A 26,696-nucleotide genomic window follows, 5' to 3' on the forward strand; every position below is an offset into this window, starting at 1 on the left:
TGGTGAATAACCAGTAAGTGAAAATCTCAAATCTCATTTGCACATATACATTTTTCAGCTAGACATTTTTCACTTCTTCATAAATACACTACATTTTAATGATTACAAGCTAGCCATTACGTTTTTACATATATTCGTCTACTCATCAGGTTATAAATAAGTTAAAAATCTATCTACTTCACCTTTTGAACCTAACCAAATACCAGATTTATCGTGGATTCCCTTTGGTAACAACTCTAAAATACGCTCTCCTTTATCATTAACAGCAGCACCTCCAGCCTGTTCCATCAACATGGCCATGGGGAAACATTCATATAATATTCTTAATTTCCCGTTTTTAGACTTGGAATCTCCAGGATACGAGAAAATCCCCCCGTATAATAAAGTTCTATGAATATCAGCAACCATGGACCCGATATAACGGGCAGAATATGGTTTACCCTTTAATTCATCTTGGGGTTTTTTCAAATCCTCGATATACTTCTTGAAATTATCTGGCCAGTAGTAAGAGTTACCTTCGTTAACCGAGTAAATAGCCTTTTTGTTTGGAATTTTCAAGTTTGGTTGGGTTAAAATGAATTCTCCCAATTGGGTATCCAAAGTAAATCCATTAACTCCAAATCCAGTGGTCAACATCAAATGGGCCGAGGCACCATACATAGTATAACCAGCAGCAACCATTTCAGTACCACGACGCAACACGTCTCTAATCGATCCGGTGGACGAATCATCCAAACGGTAAATACCAAAAATAGTCCCCACCGAAACCCCGGCATCAATATTGGAAGAACCGTCAATTGGATCGGTACAAACGGCATAACGTCCTCCTCCTTCAAAAACAATAAGGTCTTCTTGTTCTTCAGAAACCAAAACCTTGACGTTATTAGAGGATTTCATGGCATTGATGAAAATCTCGTCTCCAATAACATCCAATTTTTTTTGAACATCCCCGGTGGAATTGGCAGTACCACTGATCCCAATCAAATTAACCAATTCGGCTCTTCTGATATTATGGGCAATAAATTTAAATGCAAATTGTAAAGAATTCAATAAAAGAGATAATTCCCCAGTGGCAGTCGGTGCATACTTTTGTTGTTCTTCTAGAATAAAACGGGTCAAAGTAACAATGTCGGTATCGACATTCATTTGATCGGAAACTGAGTGATGATTATCTGGCATTTTGTATATATAATAACTAATAAAATTAGCGAATAATCCATCTGCTAAACTATGGAACTACCCCATACTTTATACTCGTCCCGGCAGCAAACGGAATCACAGGGTAGTTGCTAACCCACCGCACTTAAAGCCAACCGCGCACTGTTTACGATTTTTGCCGGGTCGAAAAACCTTAACAAACGAAAAAAAAAATTCCTTCAGATCATTTGTTCCATAAAACATGCCGGTCAAATGGCAATAATTGCTTACCAGCACCAGTTTTATTAAGGGCAAGGCAGTGAGTTGTTCATTTGTTCATGAGGTCTCGACACTGCCGTCAGTTACACAACAATATAATCATCATACACAATGTAAACGAGACTAGGGTAAGCTAATGTAAACGAGACTAGGGTAAGCTAATGTAGTCAGCTTTGGCAGCTGATATTCTGAAACTGTACGGAGGTTTTTTTGTTTTGTTTCTACTGCTGGGGAAAAGGAAGGGAATGTACCGGTAACCGCACGCCCCGTAGATGCACGGAGCTTCCTCGGATTCTTTATTTTTTTTCGATGTACGGAGGTTTGAAATTTTTTCGAACACGTCAAGCAAATGTTTTTTCCGTTTTCGAGTGAATCAATGAAAAATGAAAAATGGAAATTTGAAGTGATTATTACCAACTTCAAGTTACTTATCCAACACGATGGGATTTAGAGTATTAGATTTGATTAACCCATTCACCCCGTTTCTTCCAGAAGTGATTGCGCCAGAACGTAAAGTTGCCTTTCAACAAAAGGTGATGTGGACTGGGGTCACATTATTGATTTTTTTGGTAATGTCAGAAATTCCACTTTATGGGATAGCATCAAGTGATGGGAGCGATCCATTATTATGGTTGAGAATGATGTTGGCTTCCAACAGAGGGACGTTGATGGAATTAGGGATTTCCCCCATTGTTTCGTCATCAATGGTCTTTCAGTTATTACAGGGTACCAAAATAATCCAAGTTGATATGAATAATAAAGCTGATAGAGACCAATTTCAAATTGCTCAAAAATTATTTGCTATCTTGTTAGCAATTGGACAAGCTACCGTTTACGTGTTGACTGGGATGTACGGCCCACCAAGCAACTTGGGTATTGGGGTTTGTTTATTGTTAATTTTGCAATTAGTATTTGCATCCATTGTTGTTATTTTATTTGATGAGTTATTGCAAAAAGGTTACGGTTTAGGTAGTGGTATTTCATTATTCACCGCCACCAATGTATGTGAACAAGTTTTCTGGAAAGCTTTTGCTCCCACTACTTCAAACGTTGGTAAAGGAACCGAATTCGAAGGTGCAGTGGTTGCATTATTCCACTTATTAGGATCAAGAAGAGACAAAAAGAGAGCATTATTAGAAGCTTTCTATAGATCCAATTTACCAAATTGCTTCCAATTATTAGCCACCATTCTTGTATTTTTCAGTGTTGTTTACTTACAAGGTTTTAGAATTGAATTGCCAGTTAAATCAACTAGACAAAGAGGACCTTATGGATTATATCCAATTAGATTGTTCTATACTTCCAATATCCCAATCATGTTACAAAGTGCTTTAACCTCAAACATTTTCATTATTAGTCAAATGTTATTCATTAGATGGCCAAATAACTTATTTGTGAAACTTTTGGGTAGTTGGGGCCAAAGATCAGACCAATCTTCTCAATTATACGCCATCAGTGGATTAGCTTACTATATCCAACCTCCAATCAATTTAACCGATGCTTTATTAGATCCAATCAAAACTTCGATCTATATAGTTTTTGTTTTAGGTAGTTGTGCTATTTTTTCAACTACCTGGATCGAAATTAGTGGTTCCAGTCCTCGTGACGTTGCCAAACAATTCAAAGAACAAGGTTTGGTGATTGCTGGCCATAGAGATACTTCTGCTTATCGTGAATTGAAAAAAATCATTCCAACCGCAGCTGCTTTTGGTGGGGCTACCATTGGTGCTTTATCAGTTATTTGTGATTTAATGGGTACTTTGGGTAGTGGGACTTCCATCTTATTGGCGGTCACCACCATCTATGGTTATTTTGAATTGGCTGTTAAAGAAGGTGGGTTAAATAAATCCTTAGTTAGTGGATTCAGTGATGGTATTTAATCTCTAGTGTATCTTACAATAAAAATTTAATCGTGAAGCATTACAGCTCAACAGAGATGCTCGTAATTCCGTATTGTCTTCTAAGCTCGCTGCTTCCATGAAACTCTTGTTAAAGCTTATTCTTGTACATTTATACGTTTATACATTATACATAAATTAATCCAGTTTCATCTTTGCAACCATGACGTAAACCCATACACCCACCGAAAAACCCCCTCCCCTCTCCCCCCAATCGGGGCCAGCTGCGCATGAAGACTTGCCGTTTTGAGTCAGCGGTTTGTACTATTTCAGCTACGCAAAAAGGTCTTGGCGCGAAAATAGACCAAAAACAAAAAAAAATAATCGAAGATTGCACAAAAAAAAAGGGACAAACTAAAAAATAAGCCTTGAAAAATAACACCTAGCAAGAAAATAAACTGGCTCAACAGAAGGATCTTTTTAGGCGCGTGCAGATGGTCCCCGAGTTCCGAGGGGAGCAGTGTCTCACAAGCTGCTCCTTCTGCTCGTTTCACGTTCCGGGGGGACGCACCCCACCGGATCTCATCCAGCCTTTTTTTTGCAGGTTAGATATCCCCGATGACCCCGTACTGCCAGAAACGAAACGAGAAAAAAAAATCTTTAAATCTTGAAATCTCAACTGATCACACTACCAAGTGCTCAAAAGGGTCAGTGGACTTGTAGACTGGTAGACTGGTAGACTGGTAGACTGGTAGACTGGTAGACTGGCAGTCTTGGAGGCTCGGTGGATACGGCAAAGTAGATTTGGTAGACTCAGGAGGCAGACCAGATAAGCTAAGTTTGTGATCGGAGCGTGTAATACACGACAGGCTTTGAATATAAGGCAAAACTTACCAAAACAAACAAGAAGCTTTTTTTTTTTTTTGTTCTTTTCTTTTTTCTATTTCAAATTCAAAGATAATCCTTTATAAAACTAGTGAAATCTCATCATTCTAAAATTAATCAAATAACTTGTTTTAAACAAATTATCCACTCGCTTATCAAAAATGGGACCGTACCCAGGTTCGAATAACCAACAGTCGGTAATAAATTCGATATTCAAACGATTATTTAATCCCAAGATCATTAAATTTATAATTGCCATAGTGGCCGTTATAAACATTTTTTATATCACTAGTTTATTAGTTGATGATAAATCATCCAAGACCATCACCAATCGATTGAAGTATCATGCTACTAGTGTGATTGATAATATTGATAACTTGTATAATGGGAATGAAGAACAAAATGAAGTTGAAATTTCCGAACAAATGCCCAAAACTTCAGTTATCCCCAAACCAAAAGTTGATCAACAACAAGAACATTCAAACGATAAACATCTTTATCCAGTTCCGGAATTACCGTATGATCAACTTAATGATTCCGATAAGATTTTATACAAATTGAATCAAATTACTCTTGATAAAGAAAAGTATTGGTTGGGGCACACCGAGTTAACGGATCACCAATTAGAAATTAAAATTAGTGATTTTGTTAAATCAAATTGGATTGATAAGCCATTATTATATTACGATCCTAGATTTACTCTTTCGGTGTATATAAATGAAATTAAAAATCAATATTTGCACAAAAATCCAAATAATGATAAGTTTAAACTACATGAAATTGTGGTGCCATTTGCATGGAGTGATTGGGTGGATTTAACAATGTTAAATCATGAATTAAGTAAACCAGAGGGGAAAAGAAAGAATTGCGAATATATGAAGGCAGTCCATCATATACCGGCTAAAGATCCAAATTATTGTGTCAATAATCTAGATTTAACTAATGAAGATTTAAAAGAGATGAAATTACCATCAACAAAATTTGTTCCAGGATTTGCAGTTAAAAAATCACCAACAAATAAAGCATCAAATGAAGTAAGAATGCTTGAAGGTAAAAGTCATTTATTAACATACGCTGATTTACCGTTGAGTATGATTTTTTTAAGTAAAGATGGAACTTATGAAGCGAAAATTGAAAATAAAGAAAGAATTGTTGATGGGAATTTGTTTGAAAATTATTTGAAAAATAATCAAATTCAACATAATGACCAAGATCAAAAATTGATTATGGATCCAGTATTGGAATTCAACGATTTTGTATCAAAAGTTAAACCAAATGTTATTTCACCAGAAGATGACGAATACGGAATGGTTGAGAAATTGAAAAATTCTAAACCAAACGATTCAAAAGAAATCTATTTACCAGAAAGTTCTTTCAATTATCAACAAGATAAAATCGATGAACAAATTGCCAAATACGAATCTCGTATAATGAAATTAATTGATTCAACAACTAATGAATTAAAATTTGATCACCATACCATTAATAAAGAACGTTTAAGTAGAAATGAAAAATTGTATTTCAAAAGTTTGAAGTACGCCAATTCTTTTGAAGATACTAAAGAAGATACTTATTTCAGAATGGCTAGATTGAATTTTAATAATGAAGAAAATGACCATGATGCTGGATGGCATTATGAATGGAGATTTTTCAATGGGGCATTACGTTATTTAAAGGACGATTGGAATGCCGATGAGTTATTAATTCGTGAAAAAATTTTATTGGATCGTATTTTAAGAAATTGGTTTAGATTTGCTAATGAAAAGGGAATCATTAGTTGGATTGCCCATGGCCCATTATTAAGTTGGTATTGGGATGGATTACTCTTCCCATTTGATGAAGATATTGATATTCAAATGCCTGCTGAAGAATTAGCAAGATTTTCTAAATTATACAATCAAACATTGGTTGTTGAAGATTTAACTGAAGGTTTTGGGAAATATTTTATTGATTGTTCGACTTTTATTCATCATCGTTCTAAAACTCGTAATGAAAATCATATTGATGCAAGATTTATTGATATTGATACCGGATCATATATCGATATCACTGGATTAGGAATTAGCCAAGAAGCATATCCAGATAAATATAAAGGAATAGTGGAAGATCGAGAAAAACAAGGATTACCCAGACCAATTTATAATTGTCGTAATGCTCATTTCTATTCATATAACGAAATATCACCATTAAGATTTACCATGATGGGTGGAGTACCCCTTTATGTACCAAACAAAATTGATGATATCTTAAAAGATGAATATAGTATTGGAATGTCATCATATACTTATGGAGGATTCTATTTTGTTGATGCCATTAATTTATGGATCCATCAACTGAAGTTGGAATTTTTATTTAATGAAAAAGATTATAAAGAAAAAAATGAAATAAACATTGATAAATTTACAAACTTGGTTAAAAATATTAATGAAACTCAAGTTATACAATTATTAGATAAAGAAGAAGAAATCTTATTAGAATATTACTTAACTAAAGATGTCACCGATATTCATAAAAAGGAATTAACCTATTTATTTGATATGCCAAATGGTGAATCTACCAAAATTGGCGATATTGGTGCCGAAAAACCAGAATCAGTTATCAGTAATGATGAAAATTATCATAAGTTTACCCTGAACTTTAAATTTCAAAAACCTTTTAGAAGGCCCTTATTCAATTATGAAAACATTGATAGACCAAAGCATCATAACGACTAGCATATGTATATTAATAATATTGTATTATATTTTGTATTCTCCTTGAATTCTTGTATTTTGCATTCTGGCAGGTTTTGTATCGTATGTAAACAAACTTAATCTTGTACGTTTAATCCGTTTTGTAATCTACTCCCAGTAAACTTTGTAACGCATGGCTGGAGGCGAAATCCCACCCATTAAAACAGGCAAGTTGCTCGCCAAATTGGTCTAAGCTCGTAAGTTGACTGGTTTGGAAAATCTACGTCCACACCACGGCTTTTGCAGATGCTTTCACCGTTCCTACTAGTGGCTTCGGTTATCACAATGAAACGAATACCAAAACAATTCACTATTGAAATTTGCAGTGAAATTTGGCCTTTGCAAAAAGAAAAGTTTAGCATCGTGTGACCCCTGAAGGTTTACAGGTTAGCCTTTTGTGAGTTCCGGGGGCGCTCTGGGGCCATTGTTGGGCTGAATACAGAGGAACTGGCGTAGAGGATGAGTAGAAGTAGACGAGCAGAAGCCAGAGAGTAGAAGCCAATGAGCAGAGGAGCAGAGGAGCAGAGGTATATGGACAGAGGTAAATGGACAGAGGTAGATGAGCAGATGTAGCTGAAGTCGGTGAAGTAGGAAAGTGGTGATATGTACCTAGGGTCGATAATAGAAGGTGAGGCAAGAAAGGTCGTGTGCTCGATGAAGTTGCCGATATTACATAAAAACAAATATATAAAGAAGGAAATCCATCACGAAGCTTGGAAAACAGCAGTGGTTGAGTAGAGGTAGAAGGTAAGAATGATTAACACTAGGTTTGTTAAGATATTCTTTGTGATTATCTTGGTGATCAATGTTCTTTACTTTACCAGGATATACACTATTGAAGAGACCAAGTTAAAACAGGCGGCTATTAATCATGTATCGTCAATAACATATTTCACTGATGATCAAATAACGATTCCGCAAGGGAAGAAGTATGAGGAGTTGAGTAATAAGGAGAAGGTGGCGTATCTTTTGGAAAACGTTGGAAAAGATGGATCAAATTATTGGTTAGCAAACACTAATTTATTAGAACCAAATTTGAAAATTAATCCAGCTGATTTCTTACCATCGTCGAATGAGAATCAGGAAACATGGGCCACCAAGTCGACTTTGTATTACGATCCAAGGTTTACTATTTCGGTTTACTTGAATGAAATTAAACATCAATTAATGACTCAAAACCCTCAAAATGATAAAGCATTGAATTCCAAGATTGTAGTTCCATTTAGTTGGTCTGATTGGGTGGATTTAACCTTGCTTAATGAAGAGTTGAGTAAACCAATTGATGACCGGGCTAATTGTGAATGGTTACAAAGCAAAATCAATAAACCAACCAAATATCCAAATTTTTGTCATAACTTGAAAGACTTATCTGAGGTTGAAATGGATAAGATTGGGTTCAAAGATAAAAAATATTTACCTGGTTTTGTTGTTGAAAGCTCGCCAATGAATAAGGCTCCTCATAAACAAGTTATGATGCAAGGGAAATCTCATTTATTAACTTATCAAGAAAATCCATTATCATTGATTTTCTTAACTAAACTGGGTACTTATGAAGCCCAGATTTCTGATAAACAAAGAATCGTTCATACTGAAATGTTTGAACATTACTTGGAACGTAAAAATATTAATGCTAATCATTTGGAAGATATTAATAATGAAATTATCTTAAATCCAGTTGATGAATTTAATGATTTATTGAAAACAATCCACCCAAGACCACTTGACTTGAATGATGATATTTATAAAATGAACTTAATCACTCGTCAAAAAGATATTAATGCTAGCAGAGAATTATATTTAGATACCGAAGCTTTCAATTATCAACAAGAACAAATTGATGAACAAATAAGAGATTATGAAATCAGATTGAATAAATTGGAAGAATTAATGACTAATGAATTACATTATGATCCAAAAGAAATTGAAATCAATGCTTTGAATAGACATGAATTAAATCATTATAATGGATTAAAATATTCAAATTCAATTTCCATCAATGATGAACCAACTTATTATAAATTAGCTACTCTTATCAAAGATAGCACTAATCAAGATGCTGGTTGGCATAACGAATGGAGATTCTTCAACGGTGCTTTACGTTATTTAAAAGATGGTTATTCAATGAAACATTTGGAAATTAGAGAACAAATCATTTTGGATCGTTTATTGAGAAACTGGTTCAGATTTGCTGAAGAAAAAGGAATCATTAGTTGGATTGCTCATGGTCCTTTATTGAGTTGGTATTGGGATGGTTTAATGTTCCCTTTTGATATCGATATCGATATTCAAATGCCAAGTGCTGAATTGAATCGTTTATCAGCTAATTATAATATGACTTTAGTTATTGAAGATATCTCCGAAGGTTACGGGAAATATTTAATTGATTGTTCAAGTTTCTTACATCATCGTGATAAAGCTCGTCAAGATAATGTTATTGATGCTAGATTTATCGATATTGATACTGGTACTTATATCGATATCACTGGGTTAGGTAAAAATAATGAAAAGCCTCCAGATGAATTTGATAGTTATATCAGAAATAAAAACTCTCAAGGTGAACCAATTGAATTATATATGGATCGTCGTAAACATTGGCTTAATTTTGAAAAAATTAATCCTTTAAGATATTCAATGCTTGGTGGAGTACCTCTTTATATCCCAAATGATGTCATGTCAATGTTAAATCATGAATATACTCAAGGTACTACTCTGTACTATTTCGATGGTTATTATTATGTTCCTTCAATCAGATTATGGATTCAACAAGAAAAATTAACTTTCCTTTTCGATGAAAAAGATTATAAAGATGGAAATGAAATTAATGTCGATAAATTCACTCAATTAGTTAAAACAATGAATGACGATTTAAAAGTTAAGTTATTAGAAAGTGATAAAGATATCTTGATTGAATATTATTTAACTCATCATTACACCTCTTTACATGAAATTGAAAAAAAATTAATGTTGGATCCTTCTTTACAACATCTGATTCTAGACTTAAAACATAATACCGATTATCATCAATTAACTTCCAAATTTAAAATGGGTAAACCTTTAAGAAAACCTTTATTCGATTATGAATATATTGAACGTTTGAGACACGATGAACATAACCCAGTTCCAGAACCCCAAACCGAAACTGAAAATCAAAATGATAACCAAAGCAACAACGATACCAACGATAACAAAAACGATAATAAAGATAATCAAGATAATAAGGATAATATTAAGGAAGATAATAAGAATGAAAATAAAAACTAACTAATCTTTTTGCATTTCTAATTTAATTTATGTATTATATATGGCTTAAGAGCATTTAATAAGTATTCAATTCTACATACTTCATAGTACTTTCGTCTTGTAAACCCATCTATTGGCAGCTTATTGGAGTGTGCAGTGCACGTACCGATATGGTTTATCAAAAAATCTTATTTTTGAAAAGTACCAGAGACACCAACTGCTATTCACAGCGAACATGAGTTACTTACGAAGCTCTATGAGACCATGGGTTGCAATCAGAAGCGTTTCAAGAGGCTCGATTGTTTCCCCGTATATTAGCCGTGCCGCTTCTACTACAACCAAAGCAAGCACAACTAGTTCTTCAACCCAACCAACTGGGTCAACCGTGACTTCATTGAATGATTCTCCCGTTATACTCGGTGGCAATCAACCAGAAGGTCATATCAATTGGTCAGATTCCTTTCATGGATTAGGAGGAGCACCATTCTCCAAAGAAATTAGTGATATATTGTTAGCACCATTAGTTAGTGAAGATATTGAAATCAAACCTGATGGATTACTTTATTTACCAGAAATTAGATATCGTCGGATATTAAATCGAGCATTTGGACCTGGAGGATGGGGGTTAGCACCAAGAACAGAAACATTGATTACTCCAAAACAAATAAGTAGAGAATATGCATTAATTTGTCATGGCCGATTAGTTAGTGTTGCCAGAGGAGAACAAGATTATTTTGGAGGAGATGAAAAAATCACTACTGCATTAGAAGGATGTAAGAGTAATGCATTAATGAGATGTTGTAAAGATTTAGGAATTGCCAGTGAATTATGGGATCCAACCTTCATTAGAAATTGGAAAAAGAAAAATTGTGATGAAGTTTTTGGAGAACATGTAACTACTAAAAGAAAGAAGAAATTATGGAAATTAAAATCCCAAAAAGGTTTAGATTATCCTTATAAAATGGTTTAAGTGTACATACAAATTGAGTAATCGTTAATTTATAAATTAAAGAATATATAAATATATGGTAAGAAAGAAAGGAAAATAAAACATTTCAATAAATAAAAAAGTATGAAAGATAATTCTAATGCACAAGGGGGATGATTACTTATGGTCTGAAAATACCACGACCTTCACCTAATTCTTCAACAGTTTGAGATAAAGGTCTTCTTCTCCAAACATCCCAGAATTGTTGTTTATGTAAATCTTCTTCAGTATTAGCCATAACGTGTTTAGTATCTCTACCAGCATAACTTGGAGATTGAGACCAAAGACAATGATCAGCAAATGCAGTAAGAGCAGCCCCGGTTAAACCAGTCAAGACCTTATGTTTAGCTGGCATTTGTTTGAAACCAACAGTTAAACAAGCTAAATTACCTGCTCCAACAGCGAAAAAGGTATTCCAAGCATCGTTCTTTTCTCTCAAATTAACAATTGATCCTTTAGCAAAAGTTGCAACTGTAGCAAATCCAACAAAACTTAATGGTATACCGACTTTAAAAGTGGTTCTTTTCCATAAGTATAACCATGCATAAGCACCAACAGTAGTATAAAAAGTTAATCTGAAAACTCTTAAAGTATTCTTTTTAGTATCAACTGGTTCATATGCTGGATAAGCACTGGCATTAGTCAAATTGACGAATGGCGATGGGAACTTGAAGGTGGCATCCGGGAATGCTTTGGCAACAGGCTGTTCAACAGCAGGAGTATCAGACATCTTTCAACTGGGTTTGTTTAATTACAACTCTCTTCCTAAGCTTATACCTTTCACTTTTTTTTTTTGGCTCGTTCAAAGGCCCAATCAGAAAATTTGATTTTTCATCAGAAAAACAGAAAGATGCACGTGATCGTAGTGCACGGGTGTTTTGTGTTGGGGTACGGAGGTTCTACGGTTGCAAAATGCTGCATTAACTACCCACCTTCTACCGAAACCTGTGAATATCCGTGCCGTTGGGTGTCTCTTCAGAGGCAAAGGGCGGATTCTGCGCTTTCCAACGGTGGTTTAAGTTGGTCCTACGGTAGAACGGTTCCTAAGGCTGGAATTTGCGTGGAAACAGCCCACGAAAAAACCTCCCAGGCTCCTGGGATCCTAAAGCACCTGCTCCAATACATTTTTGATGAATACAGTCGAAGCAGGGGGAGTAGTGGTGTATCAGAAGGTAACGGTATTGATGTACGGATGGTTTTGTAAACCACCTGATCTGGGCACCGCACACGACTTTTAATGAGGCAAAAAAAATTTTAATCAAAAAGTGAAAAAAAGGAAGAAATTGACTGTTTTCATACTTTTCTTGCAAGTTAAACATAAAGAATGAGTAAAGCATATACATTTACTGCGGTTGCCGCCGCAGCCACTGCTCTTGTTGGGTATGCAGTATACTTTGATTATAACAGAAGAAACTCGGTTGAATTCAGAAAAAAGATAAAGTCCAAATCCGTCAAACTTGAAAAAAAGAAGGCCGAAGAAAAAGAAGAAATCAAGAATGAACAATTGACTTTGATCAGAGAAGCCTTGAAAACTTTGGACGACGAACAGCCTCCAGTTGATATTAACGGTAAAGAAAACTATTTTATGGAACAAGTTTCAATTGGTGAAAAGAAGGCCACCGAAGGATCAGTTGTTGATGCCGCATTATGTTTCTATAAAGCATTAGAAGTTTATCCAAATCCAACCGATATTTTAGGCGTTTATCAAAAAACCGTTCCCCAAGATGTTTATGAAGCTATTATTATGATGATTGCTTTAAGACCACCAGCTTCAATTTCAAATGTTTTGGGTGATCAATTGAAAACCGTTAATACCAAACCAACCGAAAATGATTTAGATTAATCGTTATACTCTCCCTTATGTTATAATGTTCTTTCTTAGGTGTATGACTTAACCTTTCCCTATTCATATATTATCCCTTTGTATATATATCGACTATTCAACATGCACGAGTCTTTCAGATTCATTCATTCGTAGATGTTGCTAACTCGACTCGTTCGGATATTTTACGTTCAAGACCCTATGCAACAGCATCAGTAACTGTACCATTGCAAAGAGTTATAGATACTACCCCGAGCACCGGTCAATTCATCCCGTTGAGCCAGCAGATCACATCATGTCGAGCCAGCAGATCTCATCACGTCGAGCCGGCAGATCACATCATGTCGAGCCGGCAGATCACATCCCGTCGAGCCAGCACAGATCACGTTGAGCCAGCACATATCATACCTATCGTTCAACCAAACCAGCACGTATCAGCTAGACAACTGAGTGTGTTCACCAAAATGCAAAAAAGTAGTGTCCAATTGTAACCTCACACAATGTACGTAAATGGAAAGTAGCACTTTTTCAGTAGTAACTACTTTAAGGCAGTGTGGAACAAACTCGACAAGATGTGAAATTTATAAACAAATAAGACAGTCGAACAAAGTGTGGTGGAACAAAACCATTTGGATGGTGGGATGCTGCTGGGATCCGTGGGGGTGCTTACAAGGCTTGGAGAGTGGTCGTGAAGACCATTGATACTAACATCGAACTAAGGTTCTCGATTAGTACTCGGATTAATCGAAATAGGAATTTGCGTTTTCATAGCTGAAATACAGTTAGAAAGCAAGTTTCGAGCATTCTCCTCCCATGGTGGATTCGGGCTCTACTCTTGGAAGAATAAGTCTCGATACGTAATGAAATTGGTCAATTGGTTGGTCGATTGAATAAATTTTTTTTTTTTTTTTTGCAATTTTACATCAAGCCTCGAAATGGACTTTAGGGCTTTAAGTTGTCAGTTTAACGAGTAAGTTGTCGATTTAGCAAGTATACCCAGCAGTTGCAATAGTGGAAATAACACTAAAAACTCGTTTGAACCCTGAACATAGTTTTTGATGTGATTCTATTGTTTTTCTTAATGACGACTAGTTAGTTATTGTAATTCCGCTTCAACATGTTTGTAAGTCATTTGAGTTAGGGCCAAAGGATACTAACTCCCTTCTAAAATTGTCTTTGACAAAACTTGCTTGACGAAAGAGTGAAATTTATATATATATATATAGAGCTGGTTAACGGATAAATTAATGCTTGTTTAAAACCTATTTAAATCAAACTAAGCACTTATTGATTTCTTAATATTACTTTCGTTAAATTCAATTAGGAAATTATGAAGCTTTCTTTCGTTCAATTGACATCCTTATTAGGATTAGCTCAATCAGCTCTTTCAGCTCCTTCTGATTTCTCTTATCCTTTCACTTCAGATTATACTTCAAATAATTTCCAACACAAAGGGGTTTCTTTAGGTTCCTGGTTGGTTACTGAACCTTTCATCAATCCTACTCTTTATAACTCTACTGGTCCAGGTGATACTCCAGTTGACGAATATCACTTGACTAAAAAATTAGGTAAAGACCAAGCTAAAGAACTCTTATCTAAACATTGGGATACTTGGATTACTGAAGATGATTTCAAGAAAATTAAATCTTTTGGTTTGAATATGGTTCGTATTCCAGTCGGTTATTGGGCTTTCGAATTATTGGAAGATGATCCTTATGTTCAAGGTCAAGAAGAATATTTGGATAAAGCCATCGCATGGGGTCATAAACACGGTATTAAAGTCTGGGTTGATTTACACGGGGTCCCAGGTTCTCAAAATGGTTTCGATAACTCTGGTCTCAGAACTCCAGTTCCTGGTTGGTTCAACAATACTGAAAACGTTGATGTTTCTAAAAAAGTTCTTCACCACCTTTTCGCTAAATACGGTGGTTCAAACTTTACTCAATTATACAATGACACTGTTTACGGTGTTTCAGTTGTTAATGAACCTTTCAGTACCGGTGGCTTACCTCTCGACAACTTAACTGACTTTATGGACTATGCTTATCACGATGGTAGAAAAGCCCAACAAGTTAATAATACCATTATTTACCATGATGGTTTCCAACAAATTGGTTACTGGAATTATTGGAGAAACTCAACTGGTGCCAACCCTGATCCAAGACAACAAAACTACAATATCTTAATCGATCACCACCATTATGCTTCCTTTGATATTCCTTCCTTAAACAGAACCATTGAAGAAACAGTTAACTTCACTAGAGAATGGGGTAACCAATTAGCAGAAGAACAACCAGTTCATCCTTCCGTCGTTGGTGAATGGTCTGCTGCTTTAACCGATTGTACTCCTTGGCTTAACGGGGTTGGTAGAGGTGCTAGATACGATAACACTTTTACCACTCCAAATAAATACTTTGGTAGCTGTGCAGGTATTAATGACTTCGACACCTGGTCTGATGAACATAAAACTAACACTAGAAAATTCGTCGAAATCCAATTACTCGAATTCACCACCAAGGCTAAAGGTTTCATCTACTGGACTTGGAAAACTGAAAATGCTAAAGAATGGGATTTCCAATTCTTAGCTGAAAATGACATTATTCCTCAACCTTTGGATAACTACAAATACTTCGACAAAGACGGTAACGAAAAATCTGATTCTGGTAACAAAGACTCTAGCTCTTTCTCTTTCTCTGAATCCGGTTCTGTTAGTGGCTCCATTTCTAATTAAGTTTAGTCTGGGTCTTTTGACCCATCTTTTTTGCATTTCTCCTTTCATTCGTTCATTTTTTGTTTCATTTGCTTCATGCAACGGGACATTGTATACTTCAGTACTCCAATACTAAGTCTTTTTATTTATATTTATACATATATTCAAAACTAGCTGTAGAGAAGTGATTGCAAAAAAAAAAAAAAAATGGACGCAGCGCACGTGATATGACTTTAGCGGAGGAATCGATATTCATTTTTTTTTTGACAGAATCCACAGATTTTTCACTTTGAGCTTCTTTAATTCAAAGAATAAAACAAATAACCATGGTCAAGTCTGTTAATGTTGCCATTATTGGTTCTGGTGTCGTTGGTTCTGCCTTCATCAGCCAATTGAAAAACTTAAAATCAGCTATTAATTTCAATGTTGTCTACTTAGCAAGATCTTCCAAAGAAGCTATCTTTTCATCCGATTATAAACCAGTTGATTTAGCTAGTTATAAAACTGCTAATGCCCAATCTGTTTTGTCTTTAGATGCTTTAACCAAGTTTTTAAAAGAGGGTTCCAAACCATCAATTCTTATCGATAATACTTCTAATTCAAGCATCGCCGACTATTACCCAACTTTTATCAAGGAAGGTATTTCCATCGCTACTCCAAATAAAAAAGCTTTTTCATCAGATTTGAAAACTTGGAATGAAATTTTTGATAGTTCCAACGCCCCAAACGGTGGCTTAGTTTACCATGAAGCCACTGTTGGTGCTGGTTTACCAATCATTGGTCCTTTGAGAGACTTGATCACCACTGGTGATAAAGTTGAAACCATTGAAGGTATCTTTTCCGGTACTTTATCTTACATTTTCAATGAATTCTCAACCACCGATTCATCTTCTAAAGTCAATTTCTCTGACGTTGTTACCGTGGCTAAAAACTTGGGTTATACTGAACCAGATCCAAGGGATGATCTTAATGGGTTAGATGTTGCAAGAAAAGTCACCATCTTAGCTAGAATCTCTGGCTTCAATGTTGAATCTCCAACCTCGTTCCCAGTCGAATCGTTGATTCCAAAAGATTTAGAAAGTATTCAAAGTGCTGATGAATTTATTTCTAAATTACCAAATTACGATGGTGATATTCAAAAAGTTAAGGAAGAAGCTCTTGCTGAAAACAAAGTTTTGAGATTTGTCGGTAAAGTTGACTTCAAAGAAAATAAAGTCAGTGTTGGTATCAACAAATACAGTTTCGATCATCCATTTGCCTCATTGAAGGGTAGTGATAATGTTGTTTCTATCAAAACTGATAGATACCCAAATCCTTTAATTATTCAAGGTGCTGGTGCTGGTGCTGAGGTCACCGCTCATGGTGTCTTAGCCGATGCAATCAAGATCGCTGAAAGAATTGCTAATTAAATAAATTCATTAAGTAATTAATATAGACAAACTAAGATTTACAATTGTAATTACAAACTAAATAGTAAAAAAAAATCTTTCTATCTATATACCAGTATATCGTGAAAGATCCTATATACAAAAAAAGGAGAATTGAATTAACATTTAATTTGAGTTTTCTAGACCTCGGGAACAACTGTTTGAGCATAGTCTTCTCTCCAGCTTCGTTTGGCCTCTCTAAATATGTCCTTTAATGTTTCGACATCATTGCAGGCGGCCCTGAAATTCAACATGATTTTTTGAGAATCTAATGCTTGACTCTTGATATTGTCATGATCATGCATAGATGTTAATAATGTGTTTAATCTAATTAAATGAATATTATTTGGGGCAAGAAAGAAATCACCGTTATCTCTTAACTCAACAATATAAGCACCCGTCTCATGTATATATTGAGCAAATTGGAAAATCGGTTTACCCCAACTGTATGAAATGTCGATGTGATCTTTCAGAAAGAAAATAGAAGACCTGTTATCAAGTAAGAAATCTGATTTCTTCAATAGATATAAATGATAGTAAAATTTGTTATCTTTCAAGATTTTAGCGTCCATAAACTCTGGATCCAACCATGGATTGAGAGCTAATCGCAAGTCAACAAATGAATGAAAAGGATTGAATTTTGGAATCGTGCATAATTCTCTCCACGGAGTTTCGACTAGTTTTAGCCCATAACGTTCACATAATCTGGACCAACTGATAATGACATCATCAATGAATTTCGTAGTAGTATTTAGCCATTGTAATCTAATATGATAACAGTGTTCTGGGTTATGTACTCTATCATAATGAACATTGATTATTTCAGGTCTGAATGACTTTTTGAAAGGGTCAGCATCATATTTAACACATCTACTTAAAATGAATTTCTTCTTCAGCTTAGTCTTTGTAGATGAGTCAGCCATTGATGAGGCTTCAGAGTCTGGAATCAATTGAGGATTTGTTTTCTTAGTATCAACACTATCTTGTGGTGATAAAAATGGTGATTTCATGGACTCATTATCAGATTCAACTTTCTCTGACTGGTTCATATTGGATGTTGAAGGGGTTTTTTTCTTTCCAAACCACCCAGACTTTTCAGCTTTATAATTTTTATCAATATAAGATTCTTGAAATTCATAGAAGTAATAACCATCTAACAAGCCGTGTCTGTTCTCAACATGTTTCAACAATCCTCTATCCATTAATGATTGAGCAAAGTTTGTGGCCTCTTCTCTGCTATCGATATCTTCGAAACATCCAATTATCCATGACACCAATTCATTACCAAGGAAACAGTGAAGATGTGTTTTAAAATGCCACGTTCTGTCAACTAGCCTCACACCACCTGGGCTCTGTAATTCCTGGGCCAATTGACTTAATTTAATATTTTTATTAAATCTTGCGCCATCTTGAAGCATTAATGAGTTGCTTGGTTGGTTACCGGTACTATCGTAGGATTCTGCTTGATCGTTTAAAAAATCATAAAGATTCCCTGTATAGAAGCTAACTTCCGGTAAGATCTCTTCTTTCTTTCTTGGTTGACCTTCTTTGTGTGGATCATACTTTCCTCTTTCTATAGTTGCGATCAAGCGACGCAATCCTTCAACTCTAATTTCCTCATCATTTAACTTATCATTATTTATGTAGAATGCATTTTTAGGTATTTCAGCTGGCATCACAACAAATTTCATTTTATGGAATTCCTTCTTTTCTTCTGGAATGGCATCGTCGTATCCGGCTAATAATTGATCAAACTGATTCCAGTTGTAGGTCTTGGGTTGATTATTGATACAATCAATATGAGCAGGAGTGTATTCGTCAGCATAACGGGTTCTAATAAGTGGTATGTAAGCCCTTTCTTTGTCATATTCATTATAACCAAGCATGACTTTTTGATCTTCGGGAGTTTTGCGTTTCTTATATAATTGGACATTTAAATTACCTGTGCTTTCACAGTAAATTCGATGTATTTCATCATCCAAGGATAAATAAATTCTAGCGCCAATGCAAGACTCATCGTTCTGAGGAAAGTACTTGATTACTCTATCAGAACCCCCATGGGCTAGCCTTGACGCATCCACTTCTTTTACGAGATCACTATAGCAAATCTGAAACCCTAATGCTAACCTCAACTCGATCATTTCCCTCATTAGACTTTGATTACTTTGTAGGCCAAGGTCGTTATCCCAGCTTAAAGTTACTGTATATATTTGGAAGGTATAGTCTTCTTGTAACTGCTCTTTTGTTGGGAAAACATTGGTCGTTGTAGGTAAAGCAGCAGGTGATTGGAAAGATCTCCATTTCACCTGTTTTCTTCTTATCTTTTCTGGGAAAACGTCATTCCATCTGCTTGACCTGAGAAACCCTAAGATATCGCAATGCAGTTCTTGTGATGGATTGATAATCTCCACCCAAAATTTATTCGGATGTTCGAAGTTTTTGTTTTTAGAATTGTCAATAGCATGAGTGCCTTTAGTTTGCATCTTCATATTTTGGTTAGCTAAATCACGTTTTGTCATATAATAATGTGAATCCTTTCTTTTTGAACCAGGTTTTTTCCTGCCCTTAGGTTTAGAGATTTTATCGGAGATGTTGTGTTCATTGAATTCTTTTGAAATACTAGTATTATCAGACGATTCTTGAATTGAAGGGGAAACAGAACTCTTAACAGGATTCGATCCATTGAGGTTGAACGTACTTCTCATTGATTTCAATGCAGCTGACATCGGACTAAAGTTTGCACTACCAGGAGTAACTTTAGACTTGCTATCATCAGTGACCTTATTCAATGTATATAATGAAGATAAAGCAGAGCTTTCTGATCCTATGTTCGTAACAGTTCCCAAAACTGAAGATTCGTTGGTTCCAACATCAATCTTAGCCGTTGATGCAGAGGTATTATCATTCAGTTTGATAAGAGAAAGAGTGCCCGATAAATCTATACTTTTATGTTTATGGTGTTGTCTTTTCTTATAATGACCATTAATTCCATGGGACTTTCTTTTATCATTCTTTGCTTTCGAATCCGGTTTATTGAAAATCTCGTTATCATATTTGTCCATTACATCCACTATTGATTTTGGATCATTAAAGTTATCTAATCTCTCGACTGTTGCATCATTAATATTGTTCTCCATAACACCCATCATTTGTAATTCATAAATTTTACAACGAGGGATCCATTGACTGGTGAACTCTGAAGAGTCTTTGTAAAAGGAAATATCACACCATGTAGGAACACAGTAACTTAATTTACCATTTTGATCGGAATCTTTGTAGCGAAATAATGGAACAATATGTAAAGGAGGCTGACTGAGACAAATTAAATCTAAAGCAAGGTCTAAAATATGCATTTTTTTAGAAGTTTCAAGCATGAGCTTGTAATCAACATCGAATAAACCAGTTCCAGGAGTAATTAGTACGAAATGACTCAAGCAATGTTTTAAATCCGTATTTCTAAATCTATCAGTCACCAAAGTTAAACCGAGATTTATTGCTTCAAGGATATTCCCTTTAACAGAAGGTAGTTGTTGACCCTGCATGAAATGGCTAGTTCTTTCGGGATTGTTTAGACTAGTCTCGAATCCGATGTCATTATACACATTATTGACGATAGGATTACCACCTAAGTTTAACATGACATCTCTTTTAAAATTTGCAAATTCTAATCTTAAGTTTGCCATAATCTTATCCCAATGAAGAATATTGATTTGATCAACAACAACTCTGAAATAATCTCTGCGGTTATTTGGTCGTTCTCCGTGACCTAGACTAGTCCAGGGGATTTTGGTTAAATCCATACTCGTAAATAACACAATGGTTATTGAATGATGGGTGTTTTTATCTCTCCAATTCTTGAAAATTTTTGGAAATAATGTGTTAACTAATTTATGAAACATTATTTCACCGTTTTCTTCAAAATGCCACATCTCACGAGATAATTGAATCAAGAAAGTCAATTTAGCACTTTCTGATCTATAAACGATTTTTGTATTTTCACCAATGTAGGCTGAAAGAATCTTCTGGCCATTTTTATAGATATACTTTACCACACCACATCTATTATTCAAAAAAGAAAGTCTTTGATCAATATAAACACAATTCCTAACTAATGAAGACGAGAAATTCCACATTGAGTCTCTTGATAAATTAACATCTTTAATGAAAATTTCTATAGAATCTGCTTCGATCGATTCAAGATCAGTTATGGCTCTTATCTGAACTAAACTTCTTGGTAATAAATCGAGTAATTTTTGTAAAGGATTCGAAATGAGTGATAATTGAAAGTTCAATTTTGAAGAGGCAGGAGTTGATTCTTTTAAACTTGAAAGTAAATTTTGGCTTTTAATTGTAAAGTACAATTTCTTAACTTGATCTTTATTAAGAGATGTGGGGGAAGATCCTGATGCGGTTGATATGACGGAGTTTTTCAAAGTTGGTAGGTTAGTAGTACCAACTTGGTCGCCCGATGTAGGGATTTGGCTGGGACTGCTGGCACCAACTAAACTTGCGGTATTTGGAGAGTTGTTATTGTCTTCAGCTTTACGAAGGGGTTGAATTTCACATACATCACCTATTTTCAAACCAGGTATCACATTTTGATCAATTATAACATCTTCTGTAGACATCCTAAGCTCGTGGAACCAGATCATCAATTGGACTGGGTCCTGACTAAGAGATATTTCATCTTGGTTTGACAAATTTTGAGGAATCGGGGAATAGATTGATGGAGAAGCTGATTGGGTCTTATATAAATGAGAAGTACTGGAGCTTCTTATACTGTCTTGTTTCAAATATCGAGGATTGTTCAAAGGATCAGTAAAGTTTCTGTTTTTTGAAGAGTTTATAGTACCCACAGTAATTGAGTTATTGGAAGACTTTTGTTTTGATATGCTATTAGCGGGTGATCTAGTGTTAGAATCATCATTGCTATTCATGTGACCCATTGAAGGAGAAGAATGTAGAACGTCAAAGCTATTTCTACCAATTTTCAAAGTACTTCCAGCGTTGTTGGCATTCATTAGACTGTTTTGCATTGGCGGTAATGATTGTAAATTTCTTCTTGTACTTAAAGATAGTTTATTCTTATTTGCACCCGAGTTTTGCCTTGTATTTGGAGGTCTGCTTTCTCCATCGTTCTTATTGGAAGATTGGGTTGACTTGATGAACCTTGCATGCTGCATCTTTCAAAGTTGTTAAAAGGTCAAATTTCGAATGCAAACAAATGTAGAATGGTTTTTTCGTGGGTTTTTTTCGTTTCTGAGTTTTCAAACTTATAAATGGGGCTAATGTTGATAAATACTGGACTGGGGCCTTGGGTATTATATAACTCAAGTAAACAATTATGTTCAATAAGGCGATTCAACTTACTATCTTTACTTGTTTGATGAATTCCATGCCTCCTTCTTCTCTCAAAAAGAAAAAACTTCGTAAGATCGGCTCTGGTGAGAAGCGCGGAAACTCATTTGAAGACCTCAAAATGGCTGAAAATTTTCAACATAATCTTCTTTGACATAACGAAAACTTAGTCTTACTTACGAGTTTAGTCTAATTGAAAGGACAACTTGTGTGTGCTGATTATTGTTGGCTACATATCCTAGAAATAGGTAGAGTTTGATTTGAAAAATACATCACTCATTGTTCATTTTTCAGTTTTTTTAGTCAAACAGTGTACCTTCCTTTGTCATCTTACAGGTTAAAGGGGCACCTACTTAATGGGTGACAATGAATTGATAAAGACATTGTATTATATCGATACTGCTAAAAAGATTTTTCATTATTTACGTCCCTTAAAAGTTTGGACAAGACCCCAATTGGGCACACCATCTGAAAAAGAACAATGATGGCTTGATAAGTTAGACTTGGGTAAATTGGGCAATCTCCTCTAAAAGAAGAGTCCGTTTTGGTCCATCTCAATTCATCCGATACCGAACAATACAAAGACAAAGACGACGACATTTTTTTTTTGCAGCAGCAGCAGATGGAATGTTTGAATGGGAAATCTGCTTTTATCAACAAACAATTGGCCCTTGAAAGTGCGTGCTGATAAGCCGAAGGCATTAGTAATGTCCGCTTCTGTTACTTGCAAGGGGAAGCGATACTTTAGTAAGCCTTGAATCAAATAGCAAGAACGAACGTATCAAGAAACCATTTGTGGAACAAAAAATTTTCAGATAATTCTGGATGGAATGAAGTACCGAGTTTATTTCCCTGTTTCACTGCAACGATAAACCCGTTTTCAAGTCGGTGTAGAATTTCCACCGGAGATGAATTGCTATAAGGATTTTCCGACCTGACGGTGATACCATCGGTCAATTTAGCCATTGGAACAGGAGGATGGGTGAGGTTTTCATTTAGCCTAGGGTTTTCGTTCAATATTTGATCAACAATTGGAGCCCGAATGAAAATGGTTGGGAATTCCTTCAAATTGGGGATAAAAGAAGAAAAATCCAAATTTGATTCAAACGAATCAAGCTGTCTACCAAATGCATTTCTTATCACTTTAATATCCATTCCACCCAAAATTTTCTGATCTCTTTTGGCATTTTCAACTTGTTTAGCCAATAATATCAATCCAGCACATGTACCCCAAATTACCTTGGACTCGTCAGCAACAAACTCATACAAATGAGGTAAGAGTCCAGTTCGTTCGGCAATTAATGATATCGCAGTGCTTTCTCCTCCTGGTATAACCAATGCATTACATCTATCCAATTGATCTGAAGTCTTTACCTCGATAAATTCAAGCTGAAATGGCCCGTATTGCTCTGGATTGGACTCGACGGCTCGTTTGAAATGGGATAAGTGTTCTACGACACCTCCTTGCAACGCCAAAACCCCCACAACCTTATGATTTGTCATGCTGTCGACCTTCAACTGATGACTCAAAGAACCAGCTCCCGAGTATATATATATCTTCTGAAAAAAATCAATCAGAAGAATACCTACTAAACGCATACCCCGGTAAGAAGCGGGTTCCCCAATGATTTGACTCTGGCCGGCGGTCAGGGTTTGGACGGAACGAGGCTCTTTTTTTGCTCGTACGCGGGGGCAGGGAGGGCCTGGCGGATGGAACCAGCAAAGGCACTGTTCATGGGGCCAAGATGATTCATTCGGTGACTCAGAGACACTTGCACCAGGCGACGGGGTGATGGGCTGCCGAGCAGGACAAAATCACAGCCAAGTCGGAGTCAATTTAAAGCTTTCTATATAAAGACAAAGTTTTTTCAGTAATTGCTTTAGACGATTGCAATAAGACCAAAATAGCCTTTGAGGATTGCAGCAAGACCAAAAAAACCTTTGCCAAAGATGACTTCTACGTACAATATTAACAAGAACCTCGCCCAAATGTTGAAGGGAGGGGTGATTATGGATGTTACCAATGTCGAAGAAGCAGTTATTGCTGAAAAAGCTGGGGCTGTTGCCGTGATGGCATTAGAAAAGATTCCAAGTGATATGAGAAAATCGGGCCAAGTGTGTAGAATGTCTGATCCAAAGATGATCAAGGACATTATGAATGCCGTTTCAATTCCAGTTATGGCCAAAGTTAGAATTGGACATTTAATTGAGGCCCAGCTTTTGGAAAGTTTGGGAATTGATTATATTGATGAATCAGAGGTATTAACTCCGGCAGATAGAACTTATCATATTGATAAGACCCAATATAAGGTTCCATTTGTTTGTGGGGCCAAGGATTTGGGTGAAGCCTTAAGAAGAATTAACGAAGGAGCAGCAATGTTAAGAACCAAAGGAGAAGCTGGGACCGGGGATATTTCAGAAGCAGTTAAACACATTAGGCAAATCAAGGGAGAAATTGATTTGATTTTGGCTAATAAAACTGATACAAACTTCTTGACTGATAAAGCAATTGAGTATCGTATACCAGTCAAATTACTTGAGGACTTGATTGAGAAGAATGGGAAATTCCCCGTTGTTAATTTTGCAGCTGGTGGAGTTGCCACTCCAGCAGATGCTGCATTATGTATGAAATTAGGTATGGAAGGTGTTTTCGTTGGTAGTGGGATTTTTAGATCTTCAAATCCCGAAAAATTGGCAAAAGCCATTGTGAATGCAACTACTCATTACGATGATCCCGCCAAAGTATTGGAATATTCTACTGATTTGGGTGAAATGATGCCTGGTGTTAGTGTTAGTGGCTTACAACTTCAAGATAGATTATCGACTAGAGGTTGGTAAACATGATTAAAACTAAGATATATATATATGTAAAACAAATAGTAGAAAAGAATGAATCGTAAACGTAATCAAAGTAAGTTATTTAATGAATATCTGACTAATTGTTGAATAGACATCATCACGATCTTGATTTATGGTGATGATTTCTTTAGCAAATCTCTTCAAATCCTTTGGTATATCACTTTTGATACCTAAATCATCAGCACACACTAATAACATATCGGGTTTTAAATTCTTAATAATATTAAAATACCCTTGGATATTATTACAGTTCAATAATTTATAATTTTTAATCAAAGTTTGAGGTAGTTTATAGTTAATTGTAGCATTGGCAGTGGTTGTTGTTGTACTGTTAGTATTGGTATTATCCGGTTCATTGACAATCTTGATATTACACGCCAAATCATCAAGTGATAAATTGGGTGGTAAAATAAAAGTAATATTTTCTGAGTTCAACAAAATATCATTTAAAGGTAATGATGAATTTAATACTGAATGCGATAATGTTAATGCAATGGATTTCGAAGTATATTTATCATGAGTTTTCAATTTCTTACTTGGTTGTTCATCACCTTTAAGTGGATGTTTGGTATGCATTTTTTCACTAGCCCCTTCTCCTTCTTCTTCTTCTTTTCCTTCTCCCTGTATGCTAGGTTTAAGATAGTTATTATAAACTTGATAAGAAACAGTAGCAATGGACGTTGCTATCAAAGCAGTTAACCACAATTTGGGATTCCCTTGACGTGATCTAGAACTCATTAGCAGAAGCAAAAATGGTAATTGTTTTTTGTTTTCCCTACTAGTTTCAGTTGATTGAATTCAATCGATAACTTCAAACCAATTTTTGATATTCAATACAACAACTTAACAACAAACTTTTCTTTAGGAAGATGACTTATTTGTAACAAAATTACACCAATTACCCTTGAGTATGTAATATGATGTAGCTAGTCGTTAACAAGGTAAACTGTTTTTAATAACTTTACCTTACAATCTCGAATTTTCAACTTAGTGACCGTAGCAAACCAGCACAAAATTAAGCGAGGTTCGTTCGAAGACGATTTGATAAACAAATAACGTTTAAAATAGCACCTTCTTACCCAATCAAATGTGGATTTGGGCTTCCTTTTATAGCTTCAGTCTTCCACTTGGTTGATATCGGACAGGTGGATAGTCTCCATATTGTTATTGTGTGGAGATAAACAATTTGTTGGCTCGAAACGAGTCACCGGGGGTGTGGTCACGTGAACACTTAGCGGTGGAGAGGGTTCGCCCTCGGAAGTCGTCGACCCAACAAACGTTTTGACTGCAAAAACTGACAGATAAGCAGATTTTAATACATATTATTATTAATATAAAGAATACATTACGAGTATTAAGGTGAAGGGAAGAAGATTGAATTAAAATAGAAAACTTAAAATAAGATACATGTAGAAGAAAAG

General features: G+C 35.4%; 13 protein-coding genes across 13 annotated transcripts; 8 read left to right on the plus strand and 5 right to left on the minus strand.

Moving 5' to 3' along the window:
• Window positions 1–135: 135 nt before the first annotated feature.
• FBP1 (fructose 1,6-bisphosphate 1-phosphatase) lies at window positions 136–1,165 on the minus strand. Its single transcript, XM_020221703.1, has one exon. It carries the CDS (start codon window positions 1,144–1,146, stop codon window positions 151–153), a length of 996 nt encoding a protein of 331 aa, XP_020074489.1. The 5' UTR covers window positions 1,147–1,165; the 3' UTR covers window positions 136–150.
• A 623-nt stretch (window positions 1,166–1,788) lies between these two features.
• SEC61 (translocon subunit) lies at window positions 1,789–3,468 on the plus strand. Its single transcript, XM_020221704.1, has one exon. It carries the CDS (start codon window positions 1,857–1,859, stop codon window positions 3,294–3,296), a length of 1,440 nt encoding a protein of 479 aa, XP_020074490.1. The 5' UTR covers window positions 1,789–1,856; the 3' UTR covers window positions 3,297–3,468.
• A 782-nt stretch (window positions 3,469–4,250) lies between these two features.
• On the plus strand, window positions 4,251–7,341 carry HYPBUDRAFT_163036 (uncharacterized protein). The gene has a single exon (XM_020222598.1). The coding sequence runs from the start codon at window positions 4,301–4,303 to the stop codon at window positions 6,851–6,853; it is 2,553 nt and encodes an 850-aa protein (XP_020074491.1). The 5' UTR covers window positions 4,251–4,300; the 3' UTR covers window positions 6,854–7,341.
• A 46-nt stretch (window positions 7,342–7,387) lies between these two features.
• Window positions 7,388–10,208, plus strand: HYPBUDRAFT_163037 (uncharacterized protein). Its single transcript, XM_020222599.1, has one exon. It carries the CDS (start codon window positions 7,625–7,627, stop codon window positions 10,130–10,132), a length of 2,508 nt encoding a protein of 835 aa, XP_020074492.1. The 5' UTR covers window positions 7,388–7,624; the 3' UTR covers window positions 10,133–10,208.
• A 138-nt stretch (window positions 10,209–10,346) lies between these two features.
• On the plus strand, window positions 10,347–11,194 carry MGM101 (Mgm101p; the record flags this gene model as incomplete). Its single annotated transcript, XM_020223675.1, has 2 exons — window positions 10,347–11,075; window positions 11,183–11,194. 2 exons carry the CDS (start codon window positions 10,347–10,349, stop codon window positions 11,192–11,194), a joined length of 741 nt encoding a protein of 246 aa, XP_020074493.1.
• HYPBUDRAFT_153745 (uncharacterized protein) lies at window positions 11,105–11,856 on the minus strand. The gene has a single exon (XM_020221705.1). The coding sequence runs from the start codon at window positions 11,827–11,829 to the stop codon at window positions 11,221–11,223; it is 609 nt and encodes a 202-aa protein (XP_020074494.1). The 5' UTR covers window positions 11,830–11,856; the 3' UTR covers window positions 11,105–11,220.
• A 711-nt stretch (window positions 11,857–12,567) lies between these two features.
• On the plus strand, window positions 12,568–12,942 carry TOM20 (Tom20p; the record flags this gene model as incomplete). Its single annotated transcript, XM_020221706.1, has 1 exon — window positions 12,568–12,942. A coding segment is annotated over one exon (375 nt), but the record flags the coding sequence as incomplete, so codon positions are not given.
• Window positions 12,943–14,251: 1,309 nt separating this feature from the next.
• On the plus strand, window positions 14,252–15,652 carry EXG2 (glucan exo-1,3-beta-glucosidase; the record flags this gene model as incomplete). The annotated part of the gene is made up of 1 exon (XM_020220249.1): window positions 14,252–15,652. The coding sequence occupies one exon, from the start codon at window positions 14,252–14,254 to the stop codon at window positions 15,650–15,652; it is 1,401 nt and encodes a 466-aa protein (XP_020074496.1).
• A 305-nt stretch (window positions 15,653–15,957) lies between these two features.
• HOM6 (homoserine dehydrogenase) lies at window positions 15,958–17,040 on the plus strand (the record flags this gene model as incomplete). The annotated part of the gene is made up of 1 exon (XM_020220250.1): window positions 15,958–17,040. The coding sequence occupies one exon, from the start codon at window positions 15,958–15,960 to the stop codon at window positions 17,038–17,040; it is 1,083 nt and encodes a 360-aa protein (XP_020074497.1).
• Window positions 17,041–17,198: 158 nt separating this feature from the next.
• On the minus strand, window positions 17,199–21,995 carry IML1 (Iml1p; the record flags this gene model as incomplete). The annotated part of the gene is made up of 4 exons (XM_020218991.1): window positions 17,199–19,719; window positions 19,822–20,607; window positions 20,659–21,427; window positions 21,566–21,995. 4 exons carry the CDS (start codon window positions 21,993–21,995, stop codon window positions 17,199–17,201), a joined length of 4,506 nt encoding a protein of 1,501 aa, XP_020074498.1.
• Window positions 21,996–23,175: 1,180 nt separating this feature from the next.
• SNO1 (putative pyridoxal 5'-phosphate synthase) lies at window positions 23,176–23,919 on the minus strand (the record flags this gene model as incomplete). Its single annotated transcript, XM_020220251.1, has 1 exon — window positions 23,176–23,919. The coding sequence occupies one exon, from the start codon at window positions 23,917–23,919 to the stop codon at window positions 23,176–23,178; it is 744 nt and encodes a 247-aa protein (XP_020074499.1).
• Window positions 23,920–24,190: 271 nt separating this feature from the next.
• Window positions 24,191–25,293, plus strand: SNZ1 (pyridoxine biosynthesis protein). Its single transcript, XM_020223113.1, has one exon. It carries the CDS (start codon window positions 24,367–24,369, stop codon window positions 25,252–25,254), a length of 888 nt encoding a protein of 295 aa, XP_020074500.1. The 5' UTR covers window positions 24,191–24,366; the 3' UTR covers window positions 25,255–25,293.
• Window positions 25,294–25,332: 39 nt separating this feature from the next.
• PEX22 (Pex22p) lies at window positions 25,333–26,386 on the minus strand (the record flags this gene model as incomplete). The annotated part of the gene is made up of 1 exon (XM_020219840.1): window positions 25,333–26,386. The coding sequence occupies exon 1, from the start codon at window positions 26,011–26,013 to the stop codon at window positions 25,333–25,335; it is 681 nt and encodes a 226-aa protein (XP_020074501.1). The 5' UTR covers window positions 26,014–26,386.
• Between the last annotated feature and the right edge of the window lie 310 nt (window positions 26,387–26,696).

The sequence above is a fragment of the Hyphopichia burtonii genome (genome assembly GCF_001661395.1).
Source record: "Hyphopichia burtonii NRRL Y-1933 unplaced genomic scaffold HYPBUscaffold_7, whole genome shotgun sequence".
NCBI lineage: Eukaryota > Fungi > Ascomycota > Pichiomycetes > Serinales > Debaryomycetaceae > Hyphopichia > Hyphopichia burtonii.

Coding starts and splice junctions, on each gene's coding strand:
- FBP1 (XM_020221703.1), bottom strand. CDS start 1,146: ATGAATGTCGATACCGACATTGTTACTTTGACCCGTTTTATTCTAGAA.
- SEC61 (XM_020221704.1), top strand. CDS start 1,857: ATGGGATTTAGAGTATTAGATTTGATTAACCCATTCACCCCGTTTCTT.
- HYPBUDRAFT_163036 (XM_020222598.1), top strand. CDS start 4,301: ATGGGACCGTACCCAGGTTCGAATAACCAACAGTCGGTAATAAATTCG.
- HYPBUDRAFT_163037 (XM_020222599.1), top strand. CDS start 7,625: ATGATTAACACTAGGTTTGTTAAGATATTCTTTGTGATTATCTTGGTG.
- HYPBUDRAFT_153745 (XM_020221705.1), bottom strand. CDS start 11,829: ATGTCTGATACTCCTGCTGTTGAACAGCCTGTTGCCAAAGCATTCCCG.
- SNZ1 (XM_020223113.1), top strand. CDS start 24,367: ATGACTTCTACGTACAATATTAACAAGAACCTCGCCCAAATGTTGAAG.